Source organism: Fistularia commersonii, chromosome 27, assembly GCF_037954325.1.
Source record: "Fistularia commersonii isolate RoL2024-O1a breed Wild chromosome 27, RoL_Fcom_v1.0, whole genome shotgun sequence".
NCBI lineage: Eukaryota > Metazoa > Chordata > Actinopteri > Syngnathiformes > Fistulariidae > Fistularia > Fistularia commersonii.
The window spans coordinates 14,522,773-14,548,051 of record NC_141310.1 but is presented as its reverse complement, the minus strand read 5'-3'; the positions used below and the strand labels follow the sequence as shown (position 1 = coordinate 14,548,051).

General features: G+C 52.9%; 1 protein-coding gene across 3 annotated transcripts; it reads left to right on the top strand.

The window, feature by feature from the left end:
- The first annotated feature begins 7,732 nt into the window (after positions 1-7,732).
- On the top strand, positions 7,733-25,276 carry rhpn2 (rhophilin, Rho GTPase binding protein 2). Of its 3 annotated transcripts, none has more exons than XM_086175317.1 (15): positions 7,733-8,641; positions 11,579-11,694; positions 13,596-13,724; positions 15,623-15,698; positions 16,304-16,381; positions 16,760-16,884; positions 17,526-17,692; positions 17,812-17,999; positions 18,987-19,143; positions 20,660-20,779; positions 21,121-21,315; positions 21,491-21,537; positions 22,715-22,861; positions 23,014-23,169; positions 23,275-25,276. In XM_086175317.1, the coding sequence occupies exons 1-15, from the start codon at positions 8,576-8,578 to the stop codon at positions 23,521-23,523; spliced, it is 2,016 nt and encodes a 671-aa protein (XP_086031443.1). In that variant the 5' UTR covers positions 7,733-8,575; the 3' UTR covers positions 23,524-25,276. The 3 variants fall into 3 exon arrangements, with proteins under 3 accessions (XP_086031443.1, XP_086031442.1, XP_086031444.1); XM_086175316.1 differs by having other exon boundaries at positions 21,491-21,567; XM_086175318.1 differs by lacking the exon at positions 11,579-11,694 and having other exon boundaries at positions 7,734-8,641; positions 21,491-21,567.
- Positions 25,277-25,279: the final 3 nt, after the last annotated feature.

Sequence of the window (25,279 nt, the reverse complement as noted above, 5' to 3'; positions counted from 1 at the left end):
ATGATGGCTTCATTGCAGAGAACACCGGGATAAATTATTATGAATTATTATTATTATTATTATTATTATTATAATTACGCCAATCAACCACCACCTGTCCCGGTTCCATCTATCCATCTTGTTCCGCTTATCCTGCACCCAGGATGGCGGGAATGCCGGAGCCTCTCCCAGCCGTCATTGGGCGAGAGGCGGGGTTCACCCCGGACTGATCGCCAGTCACACATATAGACAAACAATCATTCATTCACTCATTCACTTTTCAAAAAAAATTTTTTTCCAATTAGCCTGCATGTTTTTGAACTGGGAGGAAGCCCACGCATACACGGGGAGAACATGCAAACTCCACACAGAAAGCTTCACTGGTCGGAATCCAACCGGGGTCCTTCGTGCAGCGCTATTCACTGCACCACCGTGCCGCCCTGTCCTGGTTTAGGATCATTCCACGTTGTCCCTAAGCACCGACAAACCACAGCACATTCCTGTTATTCCAAGAAATACCTGGCGAGTCCAGATCTTCTGATTCTGAGGCCCTGCTTGGTGAGCAGCTGCATTAGATAAGAAGAAGATCTGAGAACTTTGTCGTGGTGTTAATGTGTCACCGAGGAGTTCCGGCTTCGGCCTCTTCATCATAAACATGTGAAGTGCACGGAACGTCAAGAGCTTCAATACCTGCGGAGAGTGACGGAAACCACGAGGTCGGAGGTCGAGGAGGTGTTGCAGGAGGAGAAAGGAGCGGCCGTGCCTCCTTTGCGGCTCCTGGCACCCGGGCTGAGGGAGCGGCGGCGGGGATTGTTCACGCCGCGCTGCATTTGTTAACACGGAAGCCGGAGTTCTTGGAGCGGGCGAGCGGAGCCGCATAGCAACCCCCGGGCGCTTCCTGCCCGGGCGCAGAGGGGAGGGGGAGAACCGCTCGCTCACGCCCGGCTTTGTGTCCGCTTGTGAGGGGAAGAGAAATGAGCGGAAAGTCAAAGACGCTTCACTTCAGGGTTCTCCGGAGGGTCCGCACGGCCCCGCCCCCGCAGAACCCCCACGAATGCAGGGGGGAACCCCGTGGAACCCCGAGAACAGGGTTCTCAAGGCGGGCGCTGATGGCAAGTAGGCACAGTGAGTGGAGGGACCAATAGATATACGAACACGCATTCGGAGGACCACGCGGGAACCCGCTGCAGACCACACATCATCATATGACCTGGACCGCTCTGCCAACATCCCCTGCACTGAGGAACCCCCAACATCTCTTATTACAGTGAAGAACCCTTGACATCTCAAACTGCACTGAGGAACCTCCAACATCTCTTATCATAGTGAAGAACCCTCGACATCTCAAACTGCACTGAGGAACCTCCAACATCTCCTGGCCTCCGGGCCAACTTGGTCAAATATGCCTGTCGTGTTCATTCTTCATAAGCATGTCACCGTCGTGGTCTACATCTCACTCTGTCCAGACACGGGACACGTTCCTCCTCTGATGGGAAATGGACCAAGCTGCTGTGACAACCTAATCTCCCTTTGGGATTCATGAGGTCCATCCATCCATCTAGCCTCCTCCTGTCTATCCATCCATCCTTGTCCACCTGTGTTCTCTGCCCAAACCCCGAGGCGTTGTTGTTTTCAGGGTTGTCTTTCAGGTTTCTCTTGAACTCAGAAATGGTTGTTATGTGTTTTCCTGCACATTCCACCTTGAGAGTATGTGAGGCCCTTGGGGGCTCCTCACTACGTCCGAGAGACTTTATCTGAAGCGTCGTGTGCTTCTGCTCCTTTTGAGTCATCCCTCATGAGGTTCATCGGGGGTTCCTGAAGCGGGAATGGGAACCCCAGATGAATCCCAGGCTATGGAGGACTTTGTCGTGTGACAGGATAAACCAGGACATCACACAAACAAGCCCTCACCAGAAACTACAGTACACGACACACAAAGGCGCACAACCAGGACAGACACACACCAGGATCCTACAGAGGACCGATTGTGACAGCGTACGGGGTCACCGGCACAGCCACTCTCAGCCTTCTGCATCTGACCTGCTTCTATACTGGATCCTATAAGTGCAGGGTGGAAGCACAGCGAGCCGCCCGTCATCACCATCCTGTTATTACCACGCTTTTTATATCTGCCCTGTATGTCCCAAGAAGGGTGTGTGTGTGTGTGTGTGTGTGTGTGTGTGTGTGAGAACGTGTGTTAGTGCTAAGGTTAGGAAGTTAGTCGGAATTCCACTGTTCTAATGTGATTAGACGAATCCCATCATTCCATCATCTCTGACCTCCTGAGGTCCACGTGTTGTCCCGCTCCCAGGATGTGGGGCCGACAATAGGTGGGAGTGACACGCTGCAGTGGAGAGGGAGAAGGTCCGAAAGAACAAGAAGAGCCAGTGGAAGGTGGAAGCTCTCCGACTCAGCAGACGAGGTCCGTTTTTGGAGTTCTAGCTCCACCTGGTGGTCAAACGCAGGCGCTGATCGTCAGGGTGCGTCTTCCACACAAGAAGTTCCCCTGCGTTCCTGCCTCTGTGGAGCATCACACCTTCACTTTCTATCTTCAGACTCATCAGTCTAGCTGTCACTATTTACACCTGCCTATTTATTTGTGGATTTTTTTCTCGCTTGCTCCTGTCTTCTGCCTTTCTATTTGTATTTAGATTCATATTTATTTCCTTTTTTTACATTATAACTGTTACGCTGCTGCAACAAAGGAATTTCTCCTATGGGGATCAATAATGTTTATCTTATATATCTCACCTTACCTCCAGAACAAACTCCTCCTTCAGGATATCTCCTGCTCCATGTCTCCTCCTGTCAGTACCATGATAGTGCAACTTGGAAGCTGCTCCGGAGCTTCTAACCTTGGTACCTCCACCTTCACCATCTCCACCTTCCTCCTCTGCGTCACGTCAACGTACTCGCTAGCTTTTCTTGTCTTCGTCCCAACGCTGGAGGTCCCTCCTCTCAGTGCTACCCTGTGCTCCGCTTGCCCGGGGATGCGCCTTCCCCTTCCAGCCGTGCCCTGAAGGTTACCACCAGCGACGGCGGTCGCCGTTACCTCGCCGTCCGCCCATCCGCTATGAGAGTCACAGATGTGCGTTGTGTATTTGATGTCGGCCCAGACAGGTTTCACATGACCATACGGGTCTCCAGGCTCAGGACGGGGCCAGGGGGACCCCGGCTCGAGGCCCCGGGGGGCCACTTGGCACCATAAGACGGTTAAACCACGACGCAGTGCCCGCCTCTCGATCATTATGGGGTGTAGACTCAAATATTGGCTAAACGGAGACAGAAAACGCTGTTTTCTGCCTGAAAGTAACCACTTTTCTCTATTTGCATGAAAACAGTCAATACTTCTATTGCAATTCCTGATGGCTGGAGTTTAATGGGAAAGAATAATAACTTATTCTATAATAAAGATTCTCAGTGTAATATGCATCCATTATTGCCAGGAAGCCTCTGATCATGAAGATCTGATCTGAGCAGGAACGTGAAGTGAGTGTGATACAAGGGCTTAGCTGATGCTGTAAAACTCCATCCATCCATCATTTAGGGCCGTGGGTGGATGCCGGAGCCAAGCCCAGCTGCCATCGGACACCGGGACGGGTCAGCTAACCATATAGACATACGACCGTTCACTCTTTCATTCACACTTTCGGGCAACTTCGATGAACCCAATGAACGTTGGTGGACGGAGAACTTGGAGAGAACCCTGGCAGGAGAACATGGAGAGAATACATGGAGAGAACCCAGTCCACCACCGGATTAGAGCTCAGAAACCTCTGCAGGGTGACAGTTTTGACCACCTTCAACACATCGTCTTTGACCAGGATAAGTGAATGGCGGATCCGAAGGTGCAGTTCCACCACGGGGCGGCAGCAGAGCACAGGGTGACATGGCCGATGGTCAGAGGTGGCTCCCTATCGTCTCACATGAACGGTCTTATTCATAGGTAGACTTTGTTTCATGTAAACATGTGGTTTCTCATAAGACATCCACATACTATCCATCATCTTCACCAGAAGATAATTTCACTTCTTCTACATTTTAAATCCTTTCTGCTCATAACTCTCTCTGAGGAGGTCGGAGGTTCTTGACCTCTGGAAGACTTCCCGCGTTGTTCCCGCACAGAACACAGGACGTCCGAACGCTCTCAATGACTGCGGGCCGCTGGCATTAACATGGCATATTATCAAGTCTTTTGGGAGGCTGAGGAATCGCGATCTGCTCTCCTGGACCCCCTGCGGTTTGCTTACAAGCGGCACGTCGGTGTGGAGGACATGATCTGTCATCTGAAGAGTGCAGGAAGCACGGTGAGACTCTGACATCCGTTCTCCCTGACTTCCCTGCCTGGATCTTGGACGAGGTCACAGGACAGCGGCAGTATGTATCTGTAGCCCCACACAGTCCCGTATCTGTTCTTCTTCACCCCGATCACCTGCGACGTCCACTACAACTCTGGTTCCCGCCGCCTCTAAAAGTTCTCAGACAACTCTTCTGTCGTCGGACGCGTCGGCAATGATGAGGAGGGAGGGGCCGGAGGAGACCTATCGCAGTCACCGCCCGAGAGAGGGGGTGGGAATGGTGGACTCGCACCAGCGCCTCGAGGTCCACGTAAACAACGAACTGGACGGACGCCCTCTAAGGGAAAGGACAGAGCTGGATGCCCTCCCTGAGGACACCGAGGTGGTTCCGTGTCTGTCGGCCTCCAACGTCCCCGATGGGGATCGATAAAGTATCATCTTACCTTGTCTCTTAACATTGAATATAATCGGCACGCTGGGAAAAACTCTACTTTTCTGATTTTTTTTTACTTTCAATAACTGCTTTTAATATATTGTCCTTGTCAAACTATTATGTTTCCAACAGAGATTAGATTTCTTTCCTCTGAGAGTTATTGATTTACTTAGCAACGCACATTGCTGTTTTGCAGTGCGTAAGAATTGAGCACACACAGCTGACTCAAACCTGTTGGAGCACAATTTGCAGATAAGCGCCAGATAGCGGTAAACGATAGAAAACCCTCATACCAAATGATATTAAACGGGTTTCTTTCAAATAACGGGATTTGTAATCAGTCCGGGTGCGACTATTCAAACCGAGGAGTCGGGAATAAGGCCAACGGCAGGAGTACTGCCGGCCATTTACCTCCGAACAAAGTCAGTTTGATCGTCTGCTTCTACCCCCCTCGCCCGGAGTCTCACTCAGATTCAAAATAAACAGTAGAATCAATCAAGACACGAAGCCAAATAAAGAAGATACACGAACACAGAGTAAGTCTGACACTTGGCGAGGCGGCACACGAAAACAGCCATATTATCTGGAACGGCCGCCAGTCCAAAAGCGGAAGTCAGCACGTAGAGTCAATCACTACAATATCCAGCATGCGACGCGGGCGGCGCAGAAACGGGACGTGTTTGGAGAGCTACGCCGTGTAATTCGCGTCACAGAAACGCTCTTAACTTACCCGGGGGTTTCACTCAAGTTTGTTCTTAATCCGATAAGTACCATGATAGTGCAACTTAGAAGCTGCGAGCTCATCATTGAGGAGGCGATCGGGTGGCAACGATGCCACTAGCGGAGCGAAGCTAGCTCCAAGAGAAGTGACTTAGCAGCAATGCTGTGCGCTAACGTGTCGGTTCGTCGCGTCTCCGCGGCCGCTTCTGTGTCGGGCGGCCGATGAAACCGCATCCACGAACAAAGCCCCGCGGTGGGATTGGCTGAGGGACGCCGGGACCGGGACACCAACCGGAGAGCTCTTGGTGTCGGGGCGCCTTGCTAGCGAGGAAGCTAGCAAGAATTAGGTCACAAACATGAAGGGCCGCTGCTTGGGGGGCAAACGTGGGAGCAGTCCTTCTGCTCTGGACATCAGCCTCAATTCCACTTCTTCCACAGAGAGGCCGTGGAGACACGGTGGAGGGACAGACCAGACGGCCGCCGCCTCAAACCTTGAACTTCCACTCTTCACTGCACCCACGGTGGATTTAAAGCCTAGTTCGAGGAACATCGGACTCTTCAGTTTGCTTTTATTTAAAGTTGATTTAAATGTTGTTATGCTCATCCATACAGCATTCAAGTCTTAAAGCAATGGGTTATTTTACCTTTTGTTACCCTCTGTCACACATGATGTTTAGACAGCATCATTATTGCACAAGAAGTAATAATAATATTAATAATAACGCATCTTATTTATGGCGCCTTGCTCGACACTCGGGGACACCGTCCAGATATATACACACATACACATAACAGTTTTAAACAAAATCATTACAATGACAACCGGTAAAAGTATCCAACATCCGACAACCGGACGCTGCTTGTGACGTTTGATTTGTGTTCCTGTACTTTCTGGGGTCAGTGAAGCAGCCATATGGTCAGCGGGTCGGGCAGACCAGAACCGGGACCAGCACCGGGCTCAGGAACCCGGTCTTCAGTCTAACGTTGAGTGCATGTCACGGTGCAGACACACAAACAACATCGTGACCGGCTGTGACGGAAGAAAACCCGTTCGACCTGCTCGTTCTTACCCGAGTGGTTTTCGAACAAAAGCCCGCGGGAGGGCGGGGGAACCGGTTCTGTGGCCTCACGGCGGTGACGCTCTTGTGGCCGTGAGGTTCGGGTCTCTGATGGTCCCAGGACGGGGCCCGTTCTGCAACACTTATTTTGACAAATGAGCGTCAAGTGGCTCAGCTGTCCTCAAGAGAACCACTCCACAAACCAATGCAGGAATGTGCCAACTGAAAAATCATGTTATTTCCTTCTGTGTATATATTTATATATATACACACACACACACACACACACACACACACACACACACACACACACACATGCCCAGGCCCTCGCCGCCCGTCCTGTGGCGAACAGGAAGTCAAGTCGGGGACAGCGCCCAGCCGATGATCGGCCGGACTGCAGGCGTCGCCGAATGACGGAAGCACAAGATTCGCCTGACGCTGAAAACTCACGTCTGTCAGGAGTCATGGAGATGGTGGAGATGTTGTGGAAGGACAGACGCCTTTCGGCGAACCTCAGGAACAGTCTGAACCGGGTCGCTATTCATACCTCAAAGGCGCGAGGGATTCCCTGATCACCGGTGTTTCTTTAAATGTTTACCTTCGGTGGAACGCACCTTCGGACACACTCTTGGACTTCTGTCAGGGTCTGTCAGGACCTCATGAGAATTTAGCGGCTGCTATTGTGAAGCACCGAGAACAAGCTCGCAGGAGTAGCACTTCTCGCTCAGCAAGCGTGAAGATGGGAGCTCAGGAGAAATAATCTTCTCTTCAGAGAAACGTCACGTGGCAAAATGAAGGCACATTGCCGTTTGAGCTCAGAGAGCGTCCTGTTGGGCCACATCGCCATGACGACCATCAGAGTGGTCATCAGCGGCGATGGAGGTATTCAGCTCAGTTCTTCCACAGGGAGGAGGAAGCCCTCGTGATCTTGTGGCTCCTCTGCAGACGCATTAGCACTGATTACACTGGGTCACGTGTCAGCGCCGAGCCGCTCCGATCCAGACGGCTGCAGTTCTTCTGCTGTTTCTGTTGGACCGGCGCTGGTTCGGCAGCCTGTAATTATGGATCTGAAGCTGCACGAGAACTTGTAGATGTTCCCTCCTCCTCCTTCTTCTCCATGTGCCACTTTATTAGAAATGTATCTGCGGAGAACGGCCCCGGGAAAAAAACCCTCCCCCTCGGTGGAGAATCACGGTCCTCATGTCCAAACCCAGAGGATCCATCAAACCGCCGGATTGATGGGAACATTATGGGATGGAGGGGCGTTTGGAAGAAGATCTCAGCGATATGAAGATGTACCGAGGTTTTAATTTTTCCTCCCCGAGTCCATCAGAGCCAAAGTCCGGCCAGGAGAGCAGGATCCAAACGGCCTCCGGGGCAAAGGGAGGAGGACCTCCGGAGCCTTCGACACACGCCGATCTCCAGCTCCGAAGCAGCGACTGTTTCGGCCTGCCGCTGACCAGAGAAGCTCCTCTCTTTGGAGATCCGTCAACACAGACTTTGATGGTTTTCATGTGAGATGAGCCTTCAGGTCCATCAGGGGTTATTCAGGTATTTTCAAAATGAGAAGAAATCTGAGTAATAAACTGGCTTTTTACAAAAGTAAACCCTAACCTTAACACTTGGAAAGAAATGTATCTTTATCCTGATCTTCTCCAGATGTTTGGGTTCCTCCTGGATCTGAATCTTCTCTCCAGGTGTTTGGGTTCCTCCTGGATCTGGATCTTCTCTCCAGGTGTTTGGGTTCCTCCTGGGTTCTCAGGGTTCTCTGCTGGTGGAAAAAACAGCCAGGTCCTGAGCTTCATCCGGGTACTTTTGCAGGGGGTGTTGGCGTGGGTGTCGCGGTCTTTGAACGCCCCACGGCCCGCCGCCCGCCGCCCGGCGCCCGCCTCCGGTTTCGGGGGGCGGAGTCCAGTCCGGACGGGGGCCGTCCCGGCGGAGCGGCGGCGGAGCGGCAGACGCCCGGAGGAGACACCGGAGGAGGAAGGTCACCTGCCGGCCTCCTCTTCTCCACGCCTTCGCCGGGGTTTACCCTCTTCTGGGGCGTCCGTTTCGACTTCCGCTCCGCGGCTCTTCGACGCTTCAGGATGACGGACGCGCTTTTCCCGGGCGGCCTGAAGGACACGCGTGGGGACGGCAGCTACTTCAAGAAGGTGGGTCTCTTCTTCTTCTGGGAACAACTTTGTCTGACACGTCCGAAATGCTGCGTTCAGGGACCGTCTGCGTGCGGGAGCGTCGAGCTCCCGCTCCCGCCGCGCGGAGCTCAGTCCCGCCGCTCGGTCGCCGCGTCCAGATTTCCCACGGCGCGTCCGAGTGGCGTCAAACAAGGTCCGAGCGGGCGACCGACGCGGGCGGGAAAGGGCACCGTGGGGCTCGGATCCCCCGGCCGTGACGTCATCATGCAAACACGGACTTTGCGCACCGACCGGAAGTGGAACGAACCGGACGGTTATCGGTGACGACATGCAAATATGGAGTACGAGCCGTGCGGAGCACTTGAACGCACCGCGTGTGCGCGCGGATTCAAAGTATCCGCGGTCACCGACGGACCCGCGTGTGCGTGTGCGCGGTGGCCGGGCTGTGATTGGCCGTGGTTTGAGTGCGTGTGGCCGTTCACCGGAAAGAGTCACGTGACCGGCAGCGTTTCTGATAAGAACCTGTTGACAACCTTTCTGATGACCAGCACACCTCTTCACTCCTCCTCACTCCTCTTCACTCCTCCTTACATCTCCTCACTCCTCCTCACACCTCTTCACTCCTCCTCACTCATCACACCTCTTCACTCCTACCCACTCCTCTTCACTCCTCCTTACATCTCCTCACACCTCCTCACTCCTCCTCACTCCTCTTCACTCCTCTTCACTTCTCCTCACACCTCCTCACTCCCAAAGTTCTGCTGGAGTAGAAGAAGGTTCCACTGGGTTCCTTCTGCCTTTGCAGAAAGTGGAGCAGTGAAAGGAGGTGGAGGAGGCGTCTGCTGAACCACAGTTAGCCTGTTGCTAATCTTTGTCTTCACGCCGCTGCTGCTGCTCCTCCTCTGCAGGTCGTCACCATCAGATGTTGAGCTTCTCAGTGTGCACGGTCATGTGTGCACGGTCGTGCGTGCCCTGTCGTGTCGCGGCAGGTTCTCCGTCCAGCCCCGGTCTCCTCCGCCCCCTCAGTGCGCAAAGCGGCCGAGCGTCGTGGGCAAACAATCGGGCTCCGGGCCGCAGCCGTGGCGCCGGCGAGAAAAGCCCCGCCCCTTCGGGCCCGGGTCTCGGTCCGTCGGCTGTGGGGACGAACAATGATGTCATCGAATCAGATTTGTTTCTCTGAATTGATGATGTCATTAAATGTGGAATGCCCAGTCACTTCCTGTCACTCAAACAGAAGATGTGACCCCCCCCCCCCCCCATGGTGTTGTTCCGTTGTTCCAGAACCGGCTCTTTGTGTCCAGAATCCCCCCGAATCCCCCTGAGCGCCGCCAGGCCTCGGGCTTCGCTCGGCATCCTGTGTCTGTTAGAGCGCCAGAGCGGGGGGGGCGTTTCCACGGTGACACAGCATTCGCGGCCCGGAGACGTTCTTGGTCAGACTCCCCCCCGTATCCGGTCGGCCCGGATCGATCCCATCGTCGACCCCCTCAGCAGGTGGAAAAGGATGTGCAGCTTTTCTTCACGCCACCGTCTGGGGGGGGCAGGAGAACACACTCTAACCTTCTCCTCGGAGAACGTTATTACTGGGTCATGAAGGAGCACATCTGGATGGACCAACAACACCTTTATCCCCTTCTGTAGACACACACACACACACACACACTGTCAGTGTAAGAATGAGAGTCACACACACACACAGTCACTACAAGGATGCCCCCCCCCCCCCCCCCCCCCCGTGACTCGGGTCGGTTCGCTGCATATTGGATCGATCATCTAGAAGGTCCAGTTTCCAGCTGCTGCTTTGGACGACATCAAGAACAAACTTGGTCCAGGTTGGACCTGCTTCTTCCTCTGCAAAGCACTGAGAACATGATAAGCAAACTGGTTTGACTGCCCTGTGTATCAGTGTGTGTGTGTGTGTGTGTGTGTGTGTGTGTGTGTGTGTGTGTGTGTGTGTGTGTGTGTGTGTGTGTGTGTGTGTGTGTGTGTGAGGGGTGTGATGCAGAAATGCCTCTGTTGTTAGTCAGTGTGTGTGTGTGCGTTTAATCGGCTAGGCAGGGACATGGAGCAGGTACAAATAACACACACACACCCAACACAGTCCACACAGTAGATGGTAGTCCATGTAGTAGATGGTAGTTCATGTAGTAGATGGTAGTCCATGCAGTAGATGGTAGTCCATGCTATAGATGGTGGTCCATGCTATAGATGGTAGTCCACGCTATAGATGGTAGTCCATGCAGTAGATGGTAGTCCATGCAGTAGATGGTAGTCCATGTAGTAGATGGTGGTCCACGCTATAGATGGTAGTCCATGCAGTAGATGGTAGTCCATGCAGTAGATGGTAGTCCATGCAGTAGATGGTGGTCCATTCTATAGATGGTAGTCAATGCAGTAGATGGTAGTCCATGCAGTAGATGGTAGTCCATGCAGTAGATGGTAGTCCATGCAGTAGATGGTAGTCTATCCAGTAGATGGTAGTCCATGCAGTAGAAGTAGAAAATCCTTCTATATTTCTAGATGTTTGAGTGACTCAGATGTGAAAGTACTCCTGCATACCTGGAAGTAGAACATCTCTGAGTATTCTAGGAGGGGTCAAGACGAACCCCCCCCCCCCCCACTAACCAGTGAAGAAGTTAAATCTGTAGCCTACAGCTGTCACACACACACACGCACACACACACACACACCCACACACACACACTCACGTGGGCGAAGTATTTGGTGTCCTGTCACTCAGAGATCGTTCTCTTCTTTCAGTTTTTTGTTTTTTAAAATGTTCTTCTGACTGGACCTCCGGCTGTGGGACGTGGGCTTCTGCGGCTCGGAGCCGACCTGGATCCACCTTTGCCGTTGCCTGACCCCTCTTGTGTGTGTGTGTGTGTGTGTGTGTGTGTGTGTGTGTGTGTGTGTGTGTGTGTGTGTGTGTGTGTGTGTGTGTGTGTGTGTGTGTGTCAGGGTTGCAACCCCCTGGCCCAGACAGGACGCAGCCGGCTGCAGAACCAGCGGGCCAGTCTGAACCAGCAGATCATCAAGCAGATGAGGATGAGAGCCGGCGCCGAGAACATGCTCAAGTAAGACACGACACGGACGTCAGGAGGAAGTGAGGAGGAAACTCTGCCGAGCCAGTCGATGACCCTCACCTCCTTCACCTTCCAGGGATGTAAAAACATCTGCTGATCTTCTGTCAGACGTTAATATTTGCTTTTTGTTTTTGCAAACTGAGGCAGGAAATGACCAAAAAATGAGCTTTTGCTTCTTCTTCTTATTCTCATTCTTGGAGCCGTAGAAGGAGCGTTAAGCATGATTCCATGCATGGCCTTGTGATTTCCTTCTGAGTTTGGTGGGAAGAGCGCCGTCCTGAGCCTCAGGGATTATAATCCGGCGGTGGTGACAATCTGGACAGCAGAGATTCCAAAACAAACCTTTGAGCAGAGGATTGCAGATGAGAATCCTCTTTTCATTTTATTCTGAAAGGATGAGGGCGTTGGGCTCTGACCGGGTCAAAGGTCACCGGAAGGGGCTGCTGGAGTCAACGACGGGAGAAAGTCAGTGTTTCCTCGCCTTCCTTCCAGCTGTGGACCATCTTCTCTTCTGTTCTCAGATTAGGCAGGAGAGGGGGGGGCGGTGTGTGTGTGTGTGTGTGTGTGTGTGTGTGTGTGTCTTTCTGTCACTTCTTTTTTCTTCAACATTCCTCCCTCCACCTGGATCAGGTGAGTCTGGTCCAACCTGCTCTCCTCTTCCTCTTCCCTGCTGTTATCAACTCTTTTCTTTTCTTCTTCTGTGCCTCATCAGCTTGTCTTCTCGCAAAAACAGTGAGAAACATTCAGATCTGAAAATGAAGTGTTGTGTGTGTGTGTGTGTGTGTGTGTGTGTGTGTGTGTGTGTGTGTGTGTGTGTGTGTGTGTGTGTGTGTGTTTTCCCTTCAATCACTCCATCAGTCAGTCAGTCCGATCAGCTGTGTGGTTCTGAAGATCTGAGCAGCGAGGAAGACTGAGAACCTGGTTCCCACGTTCTGTGGGACCATATGAGGTTTGAAATTAGATGTTAATAACAGGCTCGGGGTCGACCTTCATCCGCTCCAGACCGCGAACTCCTCCTCCTACCCACCTTCTTCCTCCTTCTCCTGGTCGCTCCACATCCACACCCCCCCCCCAACCCCGATGTCTTCAGCAGGCCGCCATCTGCAGGCCAGCAGGAAGTGAGCATGAAAGGTTTCTGTTTTCAGGTTTTGAGCTGTGGGGACAATGTGTGTGTGTGTGTGTTTGCACGCGTGTGTGCACACATTTTTAAGCTCAAAGTGTCAGTGATGGATTCTAAATCAGATTTTCACAAGTGACTGTCACTTTAAGAAAAACGGGGCACATCACCATGGTGATGAAAGGATCCAGACACACAAACACACTGATCTGTGTTTCACAGTAACATACACACACACACACACACACACACATGCGCTCACAGTCTTTGAATGCTGACAGTTCGTGACCTCTGACCTTCACTCCTTGGGTGTTGGTGTTCCTCATCTTCAAGGTTTGGAACCCAACATTATCAGATGGCTGCCGGTTGCCGTGACGAACCATGTTTATTTTGTGACCGCATAAAATGCGCATGAAATTTGAAAACGTGACCGGTCTCCTGATTGTCTCCCCGACCCGATTGGTCGTGTCTTGCTCTTCTGTGATTGGTTGGCGAGTCGTGGGTCAGGGTTAGTCCTCGCCTCCGATTGGCCCCTTACATTATGTGGTCCTTGTCTCTGATTGGTTTTTGCGTCTTCTCTTCCGCCCAAACAAAGTGTCGCCATGTGTTTGAGGAGTTAGTAAAGGGTTAAGTCTTCTGGTGTCTGGTCTTGGTCCCGGACGTCCTTCTGACCAGCAGGAGGTCTCTGTCCTCTGAAGGCCACCTCCGCAGAAAAGGCCCCTAGCCTCGGAAGTGGCGGATGCTAACCCTAACCCTTCTTCCTCCTCCCCCGCAGGGCCACGTCCAACACCAAGGTGAAGGAGATGGTCCTGCTGGAGCTCAGCTACGTCAATTCCAACCTGCAGCTTCTGATGGGGCAGCTAGAGGGCCTGAACAGCTCGGTGGAGGTCTATCAGAACACGCAGTGAGTCTGCGCCGCCGTCACCTGACGTCCGTCACCCGGCGAACGTATCCAGTCACTGCCACGGTGACGGTTCAGCAGTTCCACTGAGATGTTCTTCTTCAGGTGGTCCTCAGCCCTGCCGGGGCTCAGAGATGTTGCCCGTCAGTAGTTTTTAGAACCTCGCTGGGCACGAAGCCTCATTCTCAGCAGAAGGCTTGCTCTTCATCATCCTCTTCCTCTCTGTGTCCGCCCCTCCTCGCTGCCCTCATCCTCAATATCTCTGAAACCAGCTCTGAGACGCAGGAGTTGAGCTGGTGGAGGGGTGGAGGGTTTGGCTCCACGGAGGAGACCAGCCGGACCTGCCGGGCCGGTTTGGGACACAAAGAAGTGATTGAGGAGGAAACTGAGCCGTCAGGAGGGACGGGTGGAGGCAGAGTGACGCCATCTTTAAATAGAGAATTAGATGCTTTTATTTTGAAGTTCTCCAGGTTTTGACAGATCTCCTTATATATATATGTATGTGTATGTATATATCGCAATGTGTTTGTAACACACCCTGCCCCTTGCACACGATACTCACCAACTTCACACATACACACACACAGACACACAGTATGTAACACACACCATACATAATTAGAAATATCTGCAGTACATAAAGGTACTTGTAACACTCAGTTTTAAAAGTGCAAAATACACAGAAAGCCTGCAGTGGACGAGGTTGTTTGAGACACACACACACACACACTCCTGAGAGCTGAGGGTTAAAAACCATGACGACCAATCCCACCCTCTGACACAGTGATGAGAGGGTTGAGGATTTTAGAGAGGGGTTAGGATTGTGTGGCGGTAACCGCGGCAACCCCCCCGGGCAGAGGGGGGGGGGCTCCCTCTTCTAGGCTGAGGTTCTGGTTCTCTGAGTCCAATAATACCCCGACGGCCTCTTTAGAAGGTTCCAGAGAGAACCCAAAGAAGGTTCCCCGGAACAGCTGCAGTCCATTCAAACTCCAAGTTTGGATTTGACCAGTTCTATTTCGAAAGACTAAAGTGTTCAGGTCAGGATGAGGATGGAGGAGTTCATGAGCCAGGGATAATCTCAAATTAATCTCAAATTAATCTCAAATTAATCTCAAATTAATCTCAAATTAATCCCAGGTCCAAAACCCACAACCTCAGACGTTACAATCGATTTCCAATAAACTTATTAATTGAAGTTTCCCCGTTTCTAAAAATGTCCAGAACAACTGGAGCAAATCCACCGGTGCACACCTGCACCGTGCAGGTGCACGTGAGGTGCTCGCAAGCCCACACACACACAGATAAGGACGATGTTTTTATTCGGCAGGGCTCGTTCTCCGCTGAAGGCATGGCGGTGTGACACACACACACACACACACACACACACACACACACACACACACACACACACACACACACACACACTCACACATGCAGGAAGTGAGGGTCTTTCAAGTAAGAGAGTGGTCTGGTTTCCAGGAGATGAACGGACTTCTAATCTGATCATCTGCCAGATGGAGATTATTTTCCCAGATCAGACCAGGAAGTGACCACCTTGAAATGTGAGGAGGAAAGGGGAAGTGGCGTGACGGCGCCCGAACGGAGCGGGCGGGGCTACGGTTCACTTCCTGCTTCCTCCTGCTGCCGGTCTACGATCCTCGGCGGACGGAGCAGCGTGAGCCGTTAAGCCCCGCCCCCTGCCGTGAGCCCAGGCGGCGCCGTCTGAGGCCGTTTCGGGCTGGTTTGCTGACAAACACACCCGGAACCCTGACCTTTGACCTGCTGGTGACGGCTGCGTCCCGGCTGAGGTTCTGCAGAGGTTTTGGGATTTGAAGTGAATTGATGTCATCTGGGTTCCATGTCATCTCCTCCTCCTGAGGCTGTGGTCTGTCCGTCTCCAGGGAAACCGCCAACATCCCGCTCATCGCTCTGGGCCTGAAGGAGACCAAGGAACTGGACTTCTCTGTCGCACTCAAGGTGAGAGAACTGGGACTTGAGCCCTTTCTAGCTTTGCGCCGGGGCAAGAAGAAGGTCGAGAAGGTTCTCAGACGGTCCTGAAGCTGGACCCGGGATTCCTCCCTCATCCAGTAAAGAAGAGCGAGACGTCCCGAGCGCTCCGTATGACGTGTCCATGCAACAAACGCCGACGTCATGAGCGGAAGGTTAATGCTGTTAGCGCCGGTAGCCGTCTCATTTTTTGCACCGAGTATGACGTTCCTGCGGGCCGGCGGCGGCGGCGGCAGGTCGGACGTCTCCGACGGGCCTGTTGGACGTCGCCGTGGAAACGCAATGGCAGGAACGCACAAGCTCTTTAATCGGGACCGAAAAATGCTGACTGTTGACCCAGAACGGGTTCTCCATTCAGGAGGTATCTGGGTCAGCGGGCCGGTGCTTCATCCGCTCGCCAGCAGGGCGTCACCAGTCATCACAAGGATCTCCCTCGTAAAGCCCGGCAGGAAGTGGGTCGGCGCCGAGGAAAACCGGTTCTTCTTCCTCCGACTGAACCTTCCGCAGAACCCCCCCTCCTCAGGGCCAGAGCGGGATTCTGGGTAATCTGGGTAATCCCGCTGCTCTGATTGCAGGACTTCATCCTGGAGCACTACAGTGAGGACGGCAGCAACTACGACGAGGAGATCGCCGACCTGATGGACCTGCGACAGGTGAGTCACTTGGGGCTCCGCCTCCGGCCTCGGAGCGGGAGCAGGAGGCGGTCGGCGTGCTCCATGTTTACTCTGTTCGGATGTCTCCTCGGCGTGTCGAGGAAACCTTTTCGCGGGACTCCGGTGGATGTTTGCCGGTAGCCGTGGCAACAGAGAGGACGAGATCGTTCGATGACGTCACAGCATTGCTGGAGAACCCTGCTCTGCGGGTCAGAGGTCATCAGAGGAACGGCCCGGGAGCCACGCCTGAGTGCAAGGCTTCTGACGCTGGATATAATTGGCGGCTCTCCGGCCAGCAGATAATGTTTGAGAAGGTTGTGGCTCGAACCCGGCGGGCGGTGGCTCTCTGACCGTCCCTTTTTCTCCATGTTACCGCAGGCCTGCAGGACGCCGAGCCGCAGCGAGGCCGGCGTGGAGCTGCTGGCCAGGTACTTCGCCCACCTGCCCCTCATGGAGAGCCGCTTCTTCTCACCCACAAGGCAGACCTGCATTTTCTTCACCTGGTAGGAACCATTTTTACACATACACACACACACGCAGGCACGCATGCACGCACGCATGCGCTATGCTGGACAGAACCTCCTGTTCTATTCAATCACTTATCTGTTTGGATGAAACACCTCGAACACACAGAGGCTCGTCAGCCGACGCTGGAGTGCGTGCGTGCGTGCGTGCGTGCGTCTGTGCGTGCTCGTTTGAGCATGCATGTGTGTCATGACGACAGAATGCAGTTGAGCAGCAGGTTCTTCTGGTTCTAGGTTGTCATCACTGAAGGCTTTTGGTTCTTCAGGTGGAAACAAATAAGTCAGTCCTCCTTCTTTAATGAAGTAGTGATAGTGTAATAAAGTGTTAATAAGCGTAATGATTAGTAATAGTGTAATAAAGTATTAATAAAGAGTTATGAAGTGCTAGTAGAGTGTCATAGCTGCACTGATGACATCATGCAGTAATGTCTCTGAGCACTGCAGTGACGCAGTAGCAGCTACTGATGTCAGACTGAGGGACTTGTACGGCAGCAGGTTGTCCTAAGTCCTCCTGCAGGACCATGGAATGACCGGAGTCGTGCATTTCGAAGGGTCAGAAGGCGGGAGGTCGACGGAGAAGGCGCAGGGGTTCTGAGCGTCGCTGCCGGTTCTCCCTGCAGGTACGACTCCTTCACCGGGGTTCCGGTGTGCCAGCAGAACCTGTCTCTGGAGAAGGCCAGCATCCTCTTCAACATGGCCGCCCTCTACTCCCAGATCGCCACGCGGAGCGACCGCCAGACCATCGCCGGCCTCAAAGAGGCCGTGTCCTCCTTCCAGAAGGCTGCAGGTACGGGGGGATCGTCGGGGCCGCGCCTCCACGGCCGGACGTTCGACTCGTGCGAGGGAACGTTCCTCTGGGACGCGAGGGTTCCGTTAAGAAGAATTTGGTGGCGTGTGTGCCGGCAGGGATCCTGAACCACCTGAAAGAGACCTTCACACACACCCCCAGCTACGACATGAGCCCCGCCATGCTGGCCGTCCTCCAGCGCACCATGATGGCCCAGGCCCAGGAGGCCCTCTTTGAGAAGACCGCCTTGCCCGGCATCAAGAACCACTTCCTGTCCTTGCTCAGGATGGCCCAGGAGGCCGCCAAGGTTTCACACTCACACACACACACACACACACACACACACACTCATACATACATATAGACACCATATAGACACAAACACACACATAAAGTCCGACACACACACACACTTATATACACATACATATAGACACACACACACACACACACACACACACATGCTCCACATGATAGAGTCTAAATGATTTCATTAAATCTTTTTATTGTCTGCAAATAACTTATAACTGATGGATGGATGGACGGATGAGTGATGGACAGATGGAAGAGTGATGGATGGATGGATTAGTGTTAGATGGATGAGTGATGGACGGATGAGTGATGGATGAGTGTTGGACGGATGGATTAGTGTTAGATGGATGAGTGATGGACGGATGAGTGATGGATGAGTGACAGATGGATGAGTGATAGATGGATGGATGGACGGATGAGTGATGGATGGATGAGTGATAGGTGCATGAGTGATGGATGGATGGATGATGGATGGATGGATGAGTGATAGATGGATGGATGGGGGGATGAATGATGGATGGATGGATGGAGGAATGAGTGATGGATGGATGGATGGATGGGGGATGAGTGATGGATGAGTGATGGGGGGATGAATGATGGACGGATGAGTGATGGATGAGTGATAGATGGATGGATGGGGGGGATGAGTGATGGATGGATGGATGGATGGGGGGATGAGTGATGGATGAGTGATGGGCGGATGAGTGATGGACGGATGACTGATGGATGAGTGACGGATTGATGAGTGATAGATGGATGGATGGGGGGATGAGTGATGGATGAGTGATGGATGGATGAGTGATGGATGGAATTATTGTGAGCCGTTTTCTTGGAAATGTTGTTTTTTCTTTACTGCATCGAAATGAATGAATGAATGAATGAACATATCACTCCTTCACTCTTCTGTCACTCACTCTTTCCCGCTCGTCCCAATGTTTGCGTCGCCGTCGATCCGTCAGCTTTGCGACCTCTGACCCCCCAGGTGTCCGAGCTGTACGACCAGGTCCACCAGTCCATGATCCAGACCCCGGTGAAGGACAACGTGCCCCTCTTCTGGTCCACCATGTCCCAGGTCAAGACCAACCACTACCGCTCCATGGCGCACTACTTCATGGCCTCGGCGCTACTCGACCACCAGCGTGAGAGCTCGCCGCCGGGGGCGCGGGTACTCGGGATACCACTAATACTAGTACTGGCAGAAGTACCAGTATTTGTACAGTCATTAGCACTAATACTAGTACTGGCAGAAGTACCAGTATTTGTACAGTCATTAGCACTAATACTAGTACTGGCAGAAGTACCAGTATTTGTACAGTCATTAGCACTAATACTAGTACTGGCAGAAGTACCAGTATTTGTACAGTCATTAGCACTAATACTAGTACTGGCAGAAGTACCAGTATTTGTACTGTCATTAGCACTAATACTAGTACTGGCAGAAGTACCAGTATTTGTACAGTCATTCGCACTAATACTAGTACTGACAGAAGTACCAGTATTTGTACAGTCATTCGCACTAATACTATTACTGGCAGAAGTACCAGTATTTGTACAGTCATTAGCACTAATACTAGTACTGGCAGAAGTACCAGTATTTGTACAGTCATTAGCACTAATACTAGTACCGGCAGAAGTACCAGTATTTGTACAGTCATTAGCACTAATACTAGTACCGGCAGAAGTACCAGTATTTGTACAGTCATTAGCACTAATACTAGTACTGGCAGAAGTACCAGTATTTGTACAGTCATTGGCACTAATAGTAGTACCGACAGAAGTACCAGTATTTGTACAGTCATTGACACTAAAACTAGTACCGGCAGAAGTACGTGTATTTGTACTGTATAAGTGCAATCATTGGAAGGGGTCAGACTGGTTAGTGGTAATAGTCTGGTTAGTGGTTGTAGTCGTGTTAGTGATGAAAGTAGTGACTAGTAGTGATAGTCTGGTGAGTGATGTTTGTATGATTAGTAGTGATAGTCTGGTTAGTAGTTTATGGTCTGGTTATAGTCTGGTTAGATGTGACAGTCTGGTTAGTGGTTATATCCTGGTTAGTAGTGATAGTCTGGTGTCATGGCCGAGGCAGGAGGCTCCAGTGAGAGGAACGTTTCTTCATGCTTCCAAACATCCTGGAAACCCTGACGCACTTGGAGGAGCACGCTCACCACAACACTCTTACATAACTGCTACACACACACAGATGTGCATACTCATGCACACACCACACACACACACATGCGCATGCACATACACACACACACACATGCACAGATAAACGTGCAGTGTGTGTGTGTGTGTGTGGGGGTCTGACTGGCCAGTCCTGAAGGTCAGTTGTTGATGAAGGTGTTTCAGATGTCGGGGTTCTGGACGGGTCCAGCAGGAGCGTCAGTCAGCGTTTTCTCTTCTTCTGCTCTGACCATGAAAACCACAGGAACCTTCTTCTGGTGGACAGAACCAGATAATGTGAATTTATTAGTTTAGAGAAAGAATAGGTGAGACTTTCAAACTAAAGGTTCCTGAGTTTGGTGAATTTATTTTTATTTTATTATTTCATTTCTGGTTTTTAGCAAATCTTGGCAGCCTTTTTTTCCAGCGATGTAATTTCCTGTCTTCAACCGACGAGAACATCATAGCGGCTCTGTTGTCGTGTTCTAGTTGGTCCCGGAGACGACGAGGACCAGCAGGAGAAGACGCTGTCTCAGGCGTACCACCTCCTCCCCGAGGGACGTGCCCCCCTGGACATCCTGAAGAAGAAGGAGGAACGCCAACTCATCGGTGAGTCCCAGGAGACCCCTCTGCCTCCTTCTAATGGTCACTCCACATCTCCACCTCCTCCTCCTTCTCCTGGTCTCTCTGCATCTTCACCTCCTCCTCCTTCTCCTGGTCTCTCTGCATCTTCACCTCCTCCTCCTTCTCCTGGTCTCTCTACATCTTCACCTCCTCCTCCTTCTCCTGGTCACTCCACATCTAAACCTCCTCCTTTTCCTGGTCGGTGGACATCTCCACCTCCAGCCCCACCTCCTCTTCCTCCTTGTCACTCCAATGCCCACCTCTTCCTCCTTCTCCTGGTTGCTCCACATCTCCACCTCCTCCTGCTCCTTCTCCTGCCTCTGCAGGCAAAGCCCACATCCAGCGGGCCATCTTGGGCCACGAGGAGGCGCTGCGGATCTACAGCCTCTGCCACCACCTCAATAAGCTGGAAGTCCTGGAGGAGATCCTGCTGGCCAGCCACGAGCGCTCCCTCCTCAAGTCCAAGGAGAATGTGAGCGAGGAGGACTTCACCGACTACCTGCGGGCTCCGGACATCACTTGTGAGTCAACCTGAGATGATTTGGTCCGGGCGGAGAGTCCTGATCTTAGTCTGCGTCAAACGGTTTCTCCAAATGGTCGGCGGCGGCCGTGCTCTCCCCCTGGTCGCCATGGAGACGGGCCCCTTACCTGTCCGCAGGTGAGTCATGTGACGCTGTCGTCTCTCCGGTTCTGCAGCCAAAACCGAGACCAAGGCTGAGATGGAGCTTCCTGCCGCCATAAAGGTGAAGGTCATCGACTTTTTCCAGAGGCTGGTATGTGGGCTACTAACCACACCACACACACACAGACACACACACACACACACACACACACACACCCACACACACACACAGGCACGCACGCACACACGCACACACACACACACACACACACACGGGATAATTTCTTCAGGATTAACACACAAAGGCTGTGGATTTTCCTCCTGGGCTTTTCGAATGGGATGGGAATTAACCAATGGGATTATGGGGTTTCGGGGGGTCGGGGGGTCCCCCGCGGGCTTTGGTTGGCTTTGGCCAAAAGGCACGTCCTCTGTTTCCAGTGTCCCGTCCAAAGCCCGCCGGACACCCGCCCGTCACCACGGAGCTCCGCCCCCCGTCATCCGCTCTAATCTGCCAGATTATCAGCCGGGAGTTTGGCCGCCCGTCAGAGGGGCTCCCGCTCTCCGGGGTGTCTTCCCTCACCTTCTGACCCCGGGGGACACAAACGCTCCCTTCGCCGACCTCGGGCTCCTCGCCGTCCAATGGGAGTGCGGCTTTGACGTCACGTGACCCGGAATACTTTAGCGTGTAGGCGTTCCCATGAGGGGGGACCAGCAGGTGGTGTCGGGGGGAGGGCAGGAATGGCGATAAGGACCACGAGGAGCAACATCTGATCCACAAAGCCCTGCTGCAGATGAAGAGTGTGTATTACTCTGTTACCACAGAGGAATGGGAGCTACTGGACGTGGACCACCCGCCCACGCTGACGTTTATAATAATCAAAAATATTTAGAAATATTTAGAAATATAAAGCTCTTATACGCTAACCCTTCAAACGCTGAGAGGAGGACCTCCATCTGTGACCTTTGACCCCAAAGGCAACAACACACCCAGTCCATGCACGGCTTGGAAAGCAGACCGTGTGACAACAGATGTGACACGCACGTGTCATTAACATGTAACAGGGTAATGATGATTTCTGGGGTGAATCAATGGGGACCTGTAGATCTGTTATGACCTCACCTGGTTTCACGGACCACGCCCTCAGATACGATCGCCATGGCGACGTCAGTCATGACATAAATATTTGCAGTCAGGTGGCGTCCAGGTGAGGGCCGCACCTGCAGGTTTCAGGAGATAAGGAGGGAGGGATTATTTGTCATGAAAGAGTATTTGACCAGAGTCCCCCCGCCCCCTCCAGGGCCCGCCGTCCGTCTTCTCAGCCCGGCAGCGGTGGACGCCCCCCCGCACCATACACCTGACTCCCGAGGACCGGGATCTGGGCTTCACCCTGAAGGGGGACACGCCGGTCCAGGTGGTCTCCCTGGACCCCCTCAGCGCTGCTGCAGTGAGTAACAGCCAACATCAGGCTGTGGTGTGTTTAGTGTCTGTGGTGTGTGTGTGTGTGTGTGTGTGTGTGTGTGTGTGTGTGTGTGTGTGTGTGTGTGTGTGTGTGTGTGTGTGTGTGTGTGTGTGTACTGACACCCCCCTCTGTTCCAGGCTGACGGGCTGAAGGAGGGAGACTATATTGTTGCTGTTAGCGACACGGACTGCAGGTGGCTTGGCGTGGGGGATGTGATGCGTCTGCTGAAGGACGTGAACGAGGAGGGTGTGGACATCAAGGTGGTCAGCCTAATGGACGCCACGCCGTCCATGGTGCGTCCTCGCCTCCTCCTCCCTCCGGGCGTTCCTCTCCTGGTCGTCCTCCTCTCTACCTTCTCGGTCGGCGTCTAACCCCTGCTTCCCCTCCTCCTCCTCCAGCCCACCAAGAGCGCCACCTTCTGCGGGAACCTGACCAAGACCTACTCCATGATCTGCCTGGCGTACGACGACGACGGCCAGAGCCGCAAGTCCCGCAAGGTGACCAAGAAGTCGTCCTTCATGAGCTGGGGCCTGAAGAACAGGCTGAAGAGCGCCAGCACGCTCAGCCTGCCCACGTCCGAGCCGGCGGGCTCGCGGCCCTGGAGCCGGCCCGGCCCCGCCTTCCCCGCCGGCCCCGACCTTCACTGAGCTAGCGGGGATCGGACCTCCGGCGCGCCGGCCAGTCCGGGTTCTTCTCCGATACTGCGGCGTCCGCCGCCGCCGAACAGACACCAGCGCAGAACCAAGGCGGAGACTCTACGCTCTTTAGCGGCTACGACGCTACAGGCGCTAATCTTCAGCACATTAGCATCCACGGACACCTTCTCCTTTTGACCACAACCTCTGCCTCCCGCAGTACACACACTACTGCAAGATACACTACTTCGATGCAGTACTCACACTATTTTGATGCAGAGACAGTGCATGCAGTACTGAGTAGTACTGAGCGGCACTCTGCAGTACTCTGTAGTTATAAGTAGTTCTCAGCAGTACTCAACAGTACTCTGCAGTTCTGAGTAGTTCTCAGTAGTACTCTGGAGTACTGAGTAGTTCTCAGCAGTACTCAGCAGTACTCTGGAGTACTGTGTAATGCTCAGCAGTACTCTGGAGCACTCAGCAGTACTCTGGAGTACTAAGTTGTTTTCAGCAGTACCCGGCAGTACCCGGCAGTACTCGGCAGTACTCGGCAGTACTCGGCAGTACTCAGCCCATGATGGTGTCCATGTGTGGGTAAATGGATGAGCATGGTGGAACCTTCTGAAGAGATTGTGACTGACAACCAGCTCTTTGCACGATTGATGATTTATTAATCTCAAGTTTGTCCCCGTGAATAAACTAGTTCACAACTAGTTAGTGAACACATTCAGCTGAGGTTAGTTGAGGGCCAGAAGGAAGGTGAGCATCTCAGAGCATTCATGGAGATGTGAGGTTGTCACAGATGCAGCGACGAGTGGGATCAGGTGGTTAATAATCAATTAATTCGTATCTGTTACTGCTGTGTAAAACCTGTTATTACTCTTATCACTGTTCTTCACCTGCCATGTTACACACACACACACACACACTGCAATGGCCTCATGTTCCTCGTGGGTGTGGGGCTTCTCACTGTAACGCTGCTGTTACCATGGAAACCCTGGACGCCGCTCAGCTGCATCCTTCTCTGAGGCGGGGCTGCTCCCGTTTGACCCCTGACTGAGCGAGAAGCTCAGCCTTAGAAAGAAAACAAAAATGACTGCCAGCGTGCGTGTCGGAGGCCAACACTGCCACTGCTAAGAACCCCATATTTGCTTTGTTTTATGTTTCTGTGTCACTGATAACGTGGGGGGGTTCAACCCCAAACCCCCACACTGGGGGCCCCCACGCCTCGGGCCCCTCCCATGCCTTGCCCCCCCCACGCCTGGAGACGGCTCTCGGCCCGGGCGGGGCCTCGACGACATTGCTGATAGCCTTGGCGGCGGGCGGGAATGGAGTCACGTGCACGGGGAATCACGTGCGCAGGTTTTTGACAATACTGGGGAGAGGCCGGAAGGCTCGTCGCCACGCCGGGCGTCTGACGATATCTGTCCACAAAGTTGATCCTTGCGGACGTTCGATTATTATGGGATGGAATCACAGACGGATGACATGGAAGTTGAAATTGTTTTTGCACGTCCGGTGTTTTGAAGATGTGTGTTGGCCACCTTTGCATTTGGTGCCGCCCGTCACCGGCTGATGAAGGAGAGGAGGAAGACTTTGGTGCGGCGCTGATGAAGAATGTTCTCCGCTTCATTCGGACACTTTGTTCCTTTTGTTTCCTGGTAACAGACCTTTACCTGTGCTGAGCTGTGATTGGCCGCCTCGGGCCGCCCACACCTCTGGGGCTCACACTCATCTAATAAAGGAGGGGGGGAACAGAAACAAACAT

What these genes read in the sequence shown, in the direction of transcription:
- rhpn2 (XM_086175316.1), top strand. Translation starts at nt 8,576, where the DNA reads ATGACGGACGCGCTTTTCCCGGGCGGCCTGAAGGACACGCGTGGGGAC. An exon ending in TGGCCCAGGAGGCCGCCAAG is followed by an intron (nt 18,000 to 18,986) that starts GTTTCACACTCA and finishes CTGACCCCCCAG; the next exon opens with GTGTCCGAGCTGTACGACCA. An exon ending in GCGGGCTCCGGACATCACTT is followed by an intron (nt 21,316 to 21,490) that starts GTGAGTCAACCT and finishes CCGGTTCTGCAG; the next exon opens with CCAAAACCGAGACCAAGGCT.